The 13,888-nt window shown below is 54.4% G+C and overlaps 1 protein-coding gene across 1 annotated transcript; it reads left to right on the forward strand.

The window, feature by feature from the left end:
- The first annotated feature begins 9,011 nt into the window (after positions 1-9,011).
- On the forward strand, positions 9,012-11,230 carry RTP2 (receptor transporter protein 2). Its single transcript, XM_009514142.2, has 2 exons — positions 9,012-9,279; positions 10,379-11,230. Exons 1-2 carry the CDS (start codon positions 9,134-9,136, stop codon positions 10,938-10,940), a joined length of 708 nt encoding a protein of 235 aa, XP_009512437.2. The 5' UTR covers positions 9,012-9,133; the 3' UTR covers positions 10,941-11,230.
- Positions 11,231-13,888: the final 2,658 nt, after the last annotated feature.

Raw genomic sequence — 13,888 nt, forward strand, 5'->3', positions numbered from 1 at the left:
GGCTCCAAGCTTCCATTTTCCCTCTTGAAAGTAATGCTGGGGCCGTGCCACCTGCCAGAAACCAGAACAGAAAGAAGTGACGACTGCTTGAGAGGGGAGAAACCCCAGTAAGGAGTGACTTTGGAGGCAGCAGAGACCTGGTGGGAGACCACGAAACCCAGCGGAAACAGAGAAGCGTCACTTGCATCTCACAATTCAGCAGCACTGTCAGCAGGTTTCTTTTTTCCTTACCCCCAGTAAAACCAGCACAGCCTTGTGGGAGCCAGCCCAGGTGCTGGGGAAAAGGGTGAGGCATGGCAGGCACCACAGTTTGTCCCCTGCAGGGGCTGGAAAGTCCCTGAGAAACCTCCAGAGGAGACCAGATGTGATGAACATCCATCTGGTATGGCTTTCACCCTTCCTTAGGGCAGCATGGTGGATGTGGTAGCCCTGCTTGGTCCCACAACATTCACTCATGCCAATATGCAGCTCAGCCTGGTGGGACTGTTTGCAAGCAGCAGCCCTGCTCCTTGCCCCAGCATGGGACCGTGCGACCCCAGCAGCTCCAGCAGAGACCTGCTGTGGCCAGCTGGGCTCTGCTCGCCCGGAAAGCTGAGGCAGGAGGCAGCCACAGCAGGTGAGAAGCGGGAGCTCAGTCAGCAGTTTTGGTTTTGTCTTTCCCATCAGACAAAATGCTGGCAAGAGGGTGGGCTCTGCTTCATATTTCCCATCCTGCCTCTTGGGCAGCAGAGGTGCTGCGTCTTCAGCCCTTCTTGCACACCCCAGCTGGAGCAACGGCTCCTCCAAGAGCAGTCAGGACTGTGTCCCTTTCCCTCTCAGTTGATGGTGGTCTGCAGCTGGCTGGAGGCTCCCAAGCCATCCAGTGGGGTTGGAAGTGTAGCAAAACCATCTGTTGCTGCAATTTAAGGGATGGGAGAGTACCCAGCCCACGGCAGTGCCTGTGCCCCTCCAGCCCCGCCGGCAGCCTAGCTGCAATCCTGCCCCTTACAGGGAACAAGGCTGGGGCCTGGGGATGCATGGGATGAATGGTGGGGATGCTCCAGGCTGCCAGACACCATCTCCTGTCTGTATTTATAGAACAGGGTGCCCAGCACTGGCAGGGACCTGAGCTACGCTCCCCTGCACTAGGCACAGCACTAGCTGTGGCAGCGAGAACAGGAACAAGGCTGGAATGAGCTCTGGGCGGGATGCAGGTTTCAAGCCCCCAACTGAGCATCCCCGAACCAAGCCATGCCCAGAGCTGGGTGTCAGTCCCCATGTCCCAGCATCGTGCTCAGGGATGGGGACCCAAGCATGTTCATGTGTAGGAGCTACTCTTGTTTTTCCATGCAAGCCAGGAGAGCAGCCAACCATGGTTTTGCCAACCTCCAGCATCATGATAGTAGGCCAGTCTTCCTGGAGTCACAGCACAGGGTCTGGAGGAAGCCGTTTTACCTCCTGTCCTGAGAAATCAACATTTCTGGCTTTCCCAGCTCCACCATCCCACATCCCTCCTTCCCCTGCCCCTTACTCCCTATCACAGCCCTCCTGCTTTTGCCCACCACTGCACCCACTATTTATGCCAGCTGACATGTTTATGCCCCTTTTCTCCACTCCAAATTAAGCAGTGACCCAAGCAAACTTATTTCCACTTATGATGCTTACGTCAGGTTTTCTAGAGGGGGCTGAGCTGTCACCCTCAAGTCCTTTGGCTTTCCCTGCATGCACCAAGAAGAGGCTGGGCTGCAATGGGCCTGGTATGGTTTTGGGGTACATCCTTTCTGCCGCAGCTGCTTTGCAGGCTCTGGAGGGACATGGGTGGCAGGGTTTCAGTGGTCTTTCTTTTAGTCTGCGGAGAGTAGGTTTACTGCAGAGCAGTTAAGCAGGCCCTACTACCTGGCTTTGGTTTTTGACCTTGCCTCCTACAGCAATCACAGCTGCTGGAGCTAACCCCTGTTCCACAGAGCCATTGGCCATTGACAGAAGAAGAGCAGGGTCCTGGTCCAGCTAGTCCTCTGTATCCCATTTTGGGAAAATTGAGGCTTACAGCAGTGCAAGCAGGAAAAGAACAAGGCCCTGTAAAATTAAATAGCACCTGGACCTGAGTTTTCCTTCCTCTCAGGGTGTGGCATCACTTGAGAATGACTCCTGAAAGGCCAGAGGGGTCAGGGCATAGGTTTGGGTCTGCCCATCTCATCCCTGCTGGCATCATGACTGTGAGTGATAGAGGATGCTTCCCACAGCCCCTTCCACCATGCTTTGTGCTCAGAAATGCACAACAGCTTAACTGGGGGGGATTCCAAATGTTTTTTCCTGTATCACCCCAGAGCAAATGTCCCCAGCCTGGCCATGTGCCCTTTCTGTTCAAATACACACAAATGCTCATGAACACACAAATGTGGACACAGGTCCCCATGCAAATCTATGTGTACACCCCCAGATTTACACAGTTACTCTGTGCTAAATACATACACACCCCCCTTACCTGTGAGGACATGCACACCCCTGCAGACACACAGCCCCCAGCCAGCCCATCCATGCACAGCAGCTCCTCCCATGCCGGGACCCAGGTGCAGCTGAGGGGGCAGCTACAGGCACTGAAGCTGCTGTGTTTCCTGCACACTCTGGTCTGGAAGTTAGAGAAACCACTTCTGACCACGGACACCTGGCGCTCCCCCAAGAAGTGGCTGCCACCAGCATTGGTGCCAAAATGCTTTGTCAGCTCCCTGGGACCTCACGCCAGCTGGGACCTCCAGAGAGCAGAGCTCATACCCAGTCCCACACTTGATGATGGGCAGCAGCCAGACCCTGCCGGGAGTTCTCAGCAAGCTGGGGTTGATCCTTGTCTGCATCTGCACGAAGTTGGATGTGTGACTTCAGCATGCATGAGCAGGCTTAGGTATACCTAAGGAAGGAAAACCCCCTATATAGATGCTTGAGAACCACCCTGTCTCCTTATATACCCAGCCTTGATAAAAGGTGATTGGGAACAACATATGAGCAAGGATCCATTAAAAAAAACCCAAGCCCAAAAAACAGGTCTTGAGAAAACTGGACAGGCAGATGAAGATGTAGAGGAAGTCCTCTCCTGCTGCTTGCAGCAGCATCTTCAAGGAGAGCCTTGCCATGGAAGAGTAAAGCACCATTCCTGCAAAATAGGTCATTGCAGATGCTGGGGGGATAAGGGGCAGTCAGGTTATGTGGCAGTAAGGTCACTTACAACTGAGGACTGTCCTGGGCAATGGGAGGTCTTACAGCTGTGTTTCAGTTTTGGAGAGGTTAGGCTGGAGGTGCTGCAGTGGGGTGTGTGGGTTATTTGGCCTCTGGGTTAGCGGGATAATCTTGGGGTGGGACTGGTCTGTTGGGCACTGTGGTCTGGTCTCACTGAGAAAGCAGCTGTCAGTCTTGGAGGGGACAGGCTGGGTGAGCTGGTGGGCACCATGGGTGGTTGATGGGAAGAGGGTGCTGCTAGGCAGGTTGCCTGGAACCCTAACCATGGCCAACCTGCACAGCCTTGATGTGTCCTGAGGGGTCCAGGCCCACAGCACCTCCTCTGTCCCATCCCACCGAGAGCCTGTCCCTGAGCCTGCTGTAAGCTTGCAAAACATCTGCATTTCCTCCCACCGCCCTCATTTTGCTTTCTCTAGTTTTGCTTTGAGTTGGCTCCAAGGTTTCTCCTTCTCTCTCTTCCTCCCTTTGGTGGGACGTACTGCCTGAGGAGGATGCTGACAGGCCAGATCCTGGCTTGCAGGGGGCTCAGAGGGTGAGCGAGGCAGCCTGCACCCCATAGACAGGCAGGAGCTTTGGTCCTGCCTGCTCCACCAACTCCAAGACCACACCCACTGCCCATGGCACAGAGGCAGAGCTCTGTCAGAGGGGGCCAAGCTCTCTCCTTATGCCTGCAAGGACCGTCACAAGGCCTGCTAGATGAACAGGAAGCCCAAACCCATTTGGGATGGTACCTGCCTGCATCTTCACAGCCATCTCCTCCCTTCAATTTCTCCCCGTTGCTCAGCATCCCTCTCCATCCCATCAATCCAGGGCATGATGGGGCAATGTCTCCTCTCTACAGTCCAGCTTGGGCATATCCTCATTTCCAGAGGATCCCCTTTCCCTCAAATCCACCCCGGGACCAGTGGACCCCTCTACTCCAAGGGTTTGACTATGAAGACAGTCCAGCCTGAAAGGGATCCTACAGCCATTGCTTGTCCCTAGAGGTGGTGTGTTTTACTGGGATGGGTGACACGCATTCACCATCAACAGCGGCAAGGTTGGAGGGGGACATGGGCACAGAGAGCTGGTGTGGAGCTGTGTCCTAGGAGGATATAGGTGCCCAATTCACCATCTGCTTCAAGGAAGGGGAAAAAAGAGGATCCAGGAAACTCTAGATGAGTCAGTCTGCCTCAGTACCCAGAAATCTGCTGGAACAAATTAGTAAGGCCACCAAGTGGTAAACACTGAGAGAGCAGCGCTGAGGCTGAAAACACAGTTTTAGCAGGAACACATCATGTCAAACCAACCTCATTTTCTATTCATTAGGGCAATGGGCTGGGTACTGCATGGAAAGCGGGTGTGATGCTATCTTCGGGCTGCCTTACATGACATTCTCATAAGCAAATTAGGGAAATGGGAAATTCTGCCACTGGGGGTGGATGGCTACCCAAGAAGCTATACCCCATCAGCAGTTATCAATATCTCGTGATGACAGAAACATTAACCAGGGTTTTCCTGGGGAAGCATGGCTCAAATGAAGGCAATATGCTATTGAGGGAGGGTGTAGGGGCTGTCTGGGAGAAGGGTTAGAAATCAAATTCACCCTGATGACCTGGAGAAAACAGCAAAAATACCATGAAAGAATGACTGACGGAAAAGGATTGGGCATCTTTAGTGTGGGAAAAGATGATGAAAGTCTTCAGAGTGGGAAAAAAACCCTTGGTATGAAGCAAGCAGTGAAAGACAGAGGAGCATTTAGGGTTATGCCCTGTTACTCACATGGCAGTCCATCTGTCTTGCAAGCCTTGCCATGCCCACAGACACAGCACGCTGAGGCGATGTCCTGCTCTGCAGTCCTGCCTGGCCACCAGGGTTGAATGTCCCTTTCTGCCCCTCCCGGGGACTGCTGGCAGGGTGGAGGCACCTGGGTAAGGGGTGACCCCAAAGGGAAGGGATGGATGTCCCAGCAGGGATGGGACATGTGTGGGCCAAGCAGGACAGTGTGGGCACTTTGTCCCTGGCCTGGATGGGCAGGGGACCGGGAGGCTGATACAGAGTGAGAGATGGAGAGGAGGATAAGGAGCCTCAGGAAACCTTCCTGCTCTCACTGGGGAGGCTCACCCGGGGGTGGGAGCTTAAGTCAAAAATAATTTCAGGCTGTGTGAAAGTGGCAGGGAAATTACCGCTTGGGCTGTGCCTTGTGTTTGCATCCTTCGCGCATCCCATGGAAGAGCTATGACCAGCACACTGGAATGGAGAGGATTGGCAGGGTCCATTCCCGGTAGGGACTCCCAAGCCTAGCAGGGTCATGCCAGGGCTGTGACAGGGCTCGTCCCAAGTCCCTGCCAAGGCTGGCTGTGGGGGGACCTGCAGGAGCAGCTTTTGTTTCCAGGCAAGTGCTGGTAAAGCGGCAAGGTGCTCGGGCAGTGCCGGGAGGTGTGTGCAAAGTGGAACAGGACGTCAAAGCAGTTTCAACTCTGTGGGTGGTTCTGGGAAAGTCCCTTTAGTAAAAGCAAGTCAAAGGCTTTAATAGAGGGACCAGCGCTGGGCTTCTTCTGAGAGATGACTCCGAGGGCTCGGTGCATCGTGAGTTGTGATTTGAGTTATGTTGCCATGACGTAATGGGGGGCTGGTTTCCATTACAGCCATGTTTTGGAGGCAGGGGCCTGTCCCTGTGCCAGGGGTGCCACTGGACCTCTGTTGAGCTGCGTGCCTGAGGGGCAGTGTTTTCCCTGCCAGGGTGGGCAGCATGGGGAGCAGTGTCTGCCCTGGTGGGGAACATCCTTCCACCCCGTGGCATCAGCCTCAGGGAGGAAGGGCTGGGCTGAAATCACAGATCCCCCATATGAAGCGATTGGCTTGTTTGGGTGAATATGAGAGTGCTAGGAGAGAGGGCTTACTCCCCAGGGGGGTTCTCCTCAAAATACCTCAAGGTGTTTAACACAGGTGTGGCTGCCCTTGAAGAAAAAGGGAAGATGCCACAGCCTTTATTTTTTTTCCTGCATTCAACTACCCCAGGGTAAAACCCAGCCCCTAACACAGAGGTGTCCAAGGAGATGAGCAGATGCCGCAGGGCAGGTGGTCCCATTCCGGTCACCCTGCTGCTAATGGCTCCCACATCATGCTGTGGCACAGTGATGCCACGCACTGCACAGCATCAGCTTTCTGCACTAAGAGACTTGCTGCCCTGGAGACTCTGCTGTGGCAGGGTGCATGAAGAGGTCTTCTCTAGTGAGCCTATAGAAATGGGGGCCCTATGCTGTGGGAAAGGACTAGGAGGGGGGCCATGGAGATCTGCTGCTCCCTCTCTTCCTCCCCACACACCAGACCTGAGCCAGGGTTGACCCCCGGTCCCCTGCGAGCATTGGAAACGCTGGTGGGACAACCCTTCCCTTCAGCTTCATAGAATCATAGAATCATTAAGGTTGGAAAAGACCTCTAAGATCATTAGGTTCAACTGTCAACCCAACACCATCATGCCTCCTAAACCATGCCCTGAAGTGCCACACCTAAATGTTTTCTGAACACCTCCAGGGGTGGTGACTCCACCACCTCTCTGGGCAGCCTGTTCCAATGCCTGACCACTCTTGCAGTCAAGAAATTTCTCCTAACAGCCAATCTAAACCTCCCCTGACACAACTTAGAGGCTGTTTCTCCTCGTCCTAATGCTAATTACTTGGGAGAAGAGTCCAACCCCCACCTCACTACAATCTCCTTTCAGGTAGTTTTAGAAAGCGATAAGGTCTCCCCTCAGCCTCCTCCAGGCTAAACAACCCCAGTTGCCTCAGCCGCTCCTCATCAGACCTGCTCTCCAGACCCTTCACCACCTTCCTTGCCCTTCTCTGGACACGCTCCAGCACCTCAGTGTCCTTCTTGTAGTGACGGGCCTGAAACTGAACACAGTACTTGAGGTGTGGCCTCACTGGTGCCGAGTACAGGGGCACAATCCCTGCCCTGCTCCTGCTGGCCACACTATTCCTGATACAAGCCAGGATGCTGTTGGCCTTCTTGGTCTCCTGGGCACGCTGCTGGCTCACGTTCAGCCAGCTGTCAACCAGCACCCCCAGGTCCTTTTCTGATGGTGAGCTTTCCAACCGCTCTTCCTCAAGCTGCTTGTAAGGTGCTGCCCCAGTCCAGGTGGGAGCCCATGTCCTCATGGCAAGGCTTTTGGGAAGGGGGTGACGTAGGTCCTATCCACAGGTTGGGGCTTTGCTAGCTCTCCATAAGAATCCTGCATACCTTAGCTTGACTCCTTTGCTTCCAGGAAACCTCCTTTCCTTCCTTCTAGTCTTGGTCCAGATCGTAGTATCGAGGCATGATTAAGAGTAGAAGGACCTCAAAGCAGGGAAGAACCTCAAAGCTAAAGACGTCTCTGCCCTGGGACCTCATCACCTCCCTCCACTCTCACAGGAGGGGCAGTGCACATTGTGAGGGTGCTGGAGGGATCTTTGTACAAATGACTTGCTGGCTTTTCTCTTCCAGCAGCAGATCAGAGGGTCCCTGCCAACCTCTGGTTACTGGGACTTATCTAGGTTGCCTGCCTCCCTTTTGGGATCTGGAGGATGAGCCTCTCAAGACCTCACAGCTGCTGTCATCTACTGCCAGCAGCCACTGTTCCCCTCTTGTGAGGCCACAGGTGCCATCACCTACATCCTTGGCTGTCTTGCTGCACCAGCTGGCTCCAGGGCAGGGCCAGCTGCTGACACTGCTGCCTGGGGCAACTGGGCTTTTGGGGTGTCAAGCCAGAAGAGCTGCCACAGCAACATACTTCATTTGAAACCAATGTGAAGTATTTTAAGGCTGATTCCTATATCCTTCTGCCCTTTTTAAAAACAGAGGTCTGTCCTACTGCAGGCTTTAATATCCTACAGTCTTTCCATTAAAACCTCCCTGCTTCTAGGAGCTTGAGTGCTGCTCCGGGAACTCAACATGAGGAACTACCATAACTTTCCATGGTGGCTTCATCCTCAACATCCACCCAGCACATTTCCCCCAAGGCTGGGCATTTTGGGGCATTTTGTGCCCTCTCTGTGCACAGGATAGTCACCTCTGAAAGCTTCATGCTGAATGAGATGGTTTTATTTCCATGGCAAGCTGAGCTTGCTTTATCAAGCTGCAGATCTTCTCCTAACTCAAGACCAGTTATCATTTAGCAACTTCTCTAATCTGCTCCCCATCCTGCATCATTCTCCATGGGGCATCCTAGGGGACCTGAGCACCTGGAGCGGGGTGAGCTGGGAGGCAGAGGGCTGCAGGCAGCCCTGGACCTGCTGTTTATACCTTCCCTGGGTGCTCTCAGCTCAGAGCACACCTCACCTCTTTCAGTTTTATATGTGGTGCAGTCCTCCCCAACTTTCCACCCTGTGGTTTCGTGTCAGGCCTTTTTCTGCTCAAGTTGGCTGAAAGTTGTTAACAACAGCCCATGCTTGGTGGCAGCTATCGAGAAAGATAAGGCTACCTGGGACTTTATCAGCTGCTGAGCTGTGCATTTTTGGTGGGTTTCACTTCCATTATTCCTACGCTGGGCACAATCTCTGCCAGTTTGCCCCTGCTGCTGTGACAGTGATGGGCATGGGCAGCCTGTCACGGGGTTGCTTTTCCAACCTCTCTGCCTACGGACAGAGCAGCATCATGAGAGCACGGCTTCAGCAGGGTTGGGGGTTCATATGTGGGGCTTGGGGCCCAGCTCTACAGGGCCACCTTATCCTTACTTTGGGACACATTTCACCTCGCCAGGACCTGGTGCAGCGTCAGCAGAGCCTGTTGACACAAGGATCAGGATGGGGTGGTGCTGCTCATGTGGGAGCAAAGGTTCTCTCCAAGCACAAAGACATGCAAAGAGGAAGAGTTTGGGGAGAAGAAAGTTACGCACATATATCAACACCCAGAAGCCACAAGCTTGACCCTGGCCACCGCCTCTTCCCCAGCTCCTTGTGGGACCATGAGGACCTGGCAGGACATTTTTGCAGCGAAGGTTGAAGACATGCACTTAACAGAGCCATGGACTCTTCAGGGGGATGATAGCCTGCAGGTGCACGTCCTCAAGCCTGGCTGGAAGGAGTTTGTGCAGCACCGTGTGCTTGGGAGGTAGGGGACTGCTGGCTCGGTCCCCATTGGAGCGGGACCAGGGATGATAGGCTGCCATGTAGACCTTTCTCTTTCTCAAAGTTTGCTTGTAGGAACAGCTTTTGACATGAAATGAGCAGTGTGGAGGTGGGTGAGGCTGGGAGGGTTTCCCATTTTGTTCCAAGCTTGGTGGGTTATTGCCAAACTGGAAAAAAATCATGATAATTGGAGCGGAGGGGAGTACGACAGCTCCACAGGGTCAAAGGGCAGCTGGTATTCGGCCAGAGTTTCTTCATCTTGGTGCCAAGATACAAAGACCTCCTCCAACAAGCAGGGGTAGTTATACCACACTAGAGCCAAATCTTCTGGGTTTGCACCCAAAGGATGAGGAGAGGGAGAGCCGCTGTCTGCTGGGACATGGGGCGATGCCTCAGTAGTCCCTTCATCTGCATCAGGCTGCTGGGTCCCAGAGCAGAGAGGGGCTGTGGCTCTGCATTGCTGATGAGGGGCCCCATCCCAACCATTTCCACCTGGGCAGGGCCCTGGGCATTGACCAGACACCCTGCTTGGGTGGCAGCAAATGGAGCCCTTGGCTACCAGCCCCTGTGCAAGTTCTGCACGACAAAGAGCTGCAGGTTACATACCTTTTGACTCCTCGAGACACCTCACCTGCCCTGCAGCTTCCACCCACACCTTCCTTTTATTTTTCTTTTTTTTTTTTTTTTACTTCCCTAGCCCTGGCCTTGATGGCTTTCCACTGAGCTGTGATGAGCTGGCATGGGTGAGGAGCTGGAGCTCTAAATAGACTTGGTGCCTGATGCTTCCTGCCCCAAGGACCCCTGCTCCTGGCAGTGGAGCCAGGATGGGCTAGGAAAGGGGACCAGGATGGTCCCAGCAGGCAGCCTGGCTCCTAAAATCTTTAATGCTGGGGCCAGCCCTGAGCTCACAACCATGTTGAACAACCCAGACTGGCATCATGCTGTTAGGGGGAGGGCAGTTCAGTGTAAAGCTTGCATGAGTGAAGTTAATCCATCAGCCCTGGTCCCTGCTGACTGCATGGGAAGCTGCCGGCTCAGCACAGGTATCCTGGGATAAGCTGGTCTCCCCTGTGCCCTGGCAGGTTTCGGTGCTCCCAGTGCTTTCATGAGTGGTCTTCGGCCAAAGCGCACATCCTCTTCCACATGGGCCGGTGCTGGGGCCAGGGCATGGTACGGATGCGAGCCTTTCGCCAGGCATGCAGGCGGTGCCCCAACTCCCGGCTGGAGGAGCCTGAATTCAGCCAGGAGACCATGGAGACACTTTCGCACAACCTGGTGCTAAAGATCCTCAAGTACTTCTATCGCCTGCCCATTCAGCCCTCCAACCTCCTGGAAGTTGTCGTGGACGCGGTGGTGGTGGGGCCGCATGACAGCACCCGCTGTGAGGGCTGCCAGCTTGGTATTTGCAGCAAGTCAAGGCTGCTGCTGGCGCAGGATGCCTGTGGGCCCTTGATGGATACAAATGAGGCCAAGACCCATCACAGCCTGAAACACCAGGTCATGAAGCCCCACGCAACCCCAACCCACCACTCCTCACCCTTCATAAGCAACTTCCCCTGGAAATGGTGCTGCTGCATTGGCAGCTCTTTGCTCTGTGTTTTGGCAGTGCTCCTCTTCATCCTGCTTTATTTCACCAAGAATTAGTGGGAGCTGGGGCTCACAAAGAGGAATAGGGATGATGGCTGGAGGGGCTGATGGAGCACCTTGAAAATTGAGTGCCCAAGGTCAGCCTTCGCTTGTGGCATGGCAAGGCTTCCCCGGCTCATGGGGGGACAGGGACACATTGGGGTGCCTCAGCCAGGCACCTCATTCCACAACCTCAGTGAGCCTGGTGGGTCTGATGGTTTCTTGTGGGACATATTCTCATGAGGACAACCCTCATCTGCCCCTTGCAAAGGTTGAGTGTACTTGCAAGAATAAAACAAGCCCTTTCTCCTCAGCCCAAGGATGCATTTGTGCTGTTTAATTTCTCCAGAGCCTTTTCTAGGTACATGTGAGCAGCTTGGAGGGAAGCCAGGGACTGCCTTTATCTACCAGCTGGGCTCAGCTTCCAGGGAGACACATCCTGATGCTCTCCTGCCTTTAGCCTTGGTGGAAGTGGCCACCCAAAGGAGGTGAGGGGCACCTAGAGCTGGAGGTCTGCAGCAAAGTCAGGGGGAGCTGGTGCCCGTGGAGGCTGGCACTGCCTCTTATGAGCTGTGTACAGCAGCATCTGCCCTGGCCTCATGCCCGAGTGGATGTCCCCTGTGTCACCAGGAGCCTGGAGATTGCTTCGTCCTCCAGAAACATCTGGATGCTGAGCTTTCGCAAGGGGAGTGTAGTGATAGGATGAGGAGTAATGGCTTTAAACTGAAAGAGTTTAGATTTAGATTAGATATTAGGAAGAAATTCTTTACTGTGAGGGTGGTGAGACACTGGAAGAGGCTGCCCCTAGAAGTTGTGGATGCCCCAAGACTGGAAGTGTTCAGGGCCAGGTTGGATGGGGCTCTCAGCAACCTGATCCAGTGGAGGGTCTCCCTGCCCGTGGCAGTGGGGTTGGAACTAGATGATCTTTAAGATCCCTTTCAACTCAAAACATTCTATGATTCTATGACTACAGCTCTGAAAAACACTGTGGCAAACACAAGCCCCTCCCATCTGGTGGGCACCCTGTGGTGGGGGCAAAGGGTGCCCAAGGTTGGCAAGTGCAAGAAGGCTGAGGCAGCAAGTCCCAGGTCTTTGCCCTGTTAGTGCAATCACAGGGAAATTGCACTTATTGGCTACAGGGTCCGGGCAAAGGGGAGGATGCTGACTCCTGCCTGCTGCTACTTTGCCCTGCAGGGCTCAGGGGAGCTGGTGGGAGTCATAAAGCTGGGAGAAGTTGTCCCCCTGTAGCCTGACACCCCTCAGCCTCTTACCTTCCCTGCAGGGGGGCTGCTGGGCTCCTGCAGGACTTACTGATGGGGACAGCAAGTCCTGTGGGCATGACTTTGGCCCAGAAAACCAAGGTGAAATTGGTCTGTAAATACTTGCAGAAGTGTTTGAAATAGCCTGCACATCATAAGCCCCAAATACAACTGTGGTTACCGAGGTCCATCTGCCCTGGGGTCCTGGGGTGGGCAAGTGGTAGGGAAAATCAGAAGTGAGGCAGCAGAATATGGGACTCCTCTGGTATGATCTCCCCATGACCCGAAGTTCAGAGCCTCTCCTGGATTTATGTTTTCATTTAAAAAGCCTGATTGCTCTCCTGACCCCACTATGCATCCCACATCATCTGTGGCAGGGACCCCCCAGGGTAACCTTGTTGCTGAGCTTCTTTTTATTTCTGCCCCTTTGTGTGTTGTGGTTGCCTGAGTTTTTGATTTAGGCAAGACTTTCCCTCCTCTCCAACCCTGGTGGATGATGCCCTGTGGGCAGTGCATGGACAGGGCCAGGGACCCGTTGCTCCTTGCTGCCTTATAGCAGGTGAAAGAGACACACAGGAGCTGGAGAAGAATTGTTTGGGCACTACGGGCAAAGCTCCTTCTGGTTTCATTTCTTGTGCTCAGGCTTTGGCTCCCTGCCTGCTGCTGACCCAGCCAACCCAGCCTGGTGCTCCTGGCTGAGGCAGGGAGCAGGGGCAGCTGGGCACCCCTGAGCATGCGCTGCCCCATGCCCACACAGCAAACCCAGCCCCTGGGAGAGATGGACCCGCTGCAGATGGACACCTGGAGGAAGATATTTTATGACCTGATAGATGCGGTGAAGCCAGAGGACGAGTGAGATCTGAAGATGTCCAGGGTGTCACTCCTGAAGCCCTGCCCTGGGACTGGATGCAGGTGGTGGAGGAGCGCATCTTGGCCTGGTGAAAGCTGGGGGATGGGAGCAGCCAGCCTGGCGTCTAGCAAGGGAAGGGTTCAAAGGGCAGGGTGGAATGCTACCTACACATGTAGAGCCACAGGAATTACCTCTTTTATCTATGAACTGCACCGGACCTCTGTTTTGAAGGCATACCCCTGCTGCACCCGGGGAAGCAGTCTGCCTCTGCTCGTCTCTCTCTGCCTGCTTGCCTGGGGTTTAAGGGACAAAACTTTGGGTCTGGCATGTTCTCACGCTCCCTCATGAGCTGTAAAATGATTATGGTAATGGGAGCCTTCCCCCATCTCCCACGCCTGGCCCAGCCTCAGGGGTGGTCACATCTCAGGTGGTGCTAGGCAAGTTTGTCCAGCCACGCTGTGCCTCTGTTTCCCCATCTGTAAAATGGCTCACAACCCTTCCTGAGTCCTGGGGCACTTGGCTTTTGCAGTGCTGTCAGCAAGGGGAAGAGCTTTGGGTGCAGCTGGGGCTGGAATTTGGCTCACACTGGAGCACCGAGGCCCTTCTGGGGTAGTCCTGCAGGGACTATTTTCAGGGTGTGTGTGTTAGGAGTGGAAGCAAGTCAGCCCCTCCATCTGCAGCCAGCCAGGGTTTCTGCGCTGGGTGAGGAACAGCCTGGGGCTGAGCGGTGGCATCCTCAGTCCCACCCTGGTACCCAGAGAGCAAGGTGGATTTTGGCAGCCTCTGGCTTCATCTTGCAGGAGATGGGGGACTGGGCCTGATTCCCTACTTGAGGATGTTGTGATTTAACCCCAGCC

This window comes from Phalacrocorax carbo, chromosome 7 (assembly GCF_963921805.1).
Source record: "Phalacrocorax carbo chromosome 7, bPhaCar2.1, whole genome shotgun sequence".
Lineage (NCBI taxonomy): Eukaryota > Metazoa > Chordata > Aves > Suliformes > Phalacrocoracidae > Phalacrocorax > Phalacrocorax carbo.

Bases quoted from the DNA above. Each gene is read 5' to 3' on its own strand.
- RTP2 (XM_009514142.2), top strand. From the start codon at position 9,134: ATGAGGACCTGGCAGGACATTTTTGCAGCGAAGGTTGAAGACATGCAC. The intron at 9,280-10,378 runs GTAGGGGACTGC...GTGCCCTGGCAG, and splicing joins CAGCACCGTGTGCTTGGGAG to GTTTCGGTGCTCCCAGTGCT.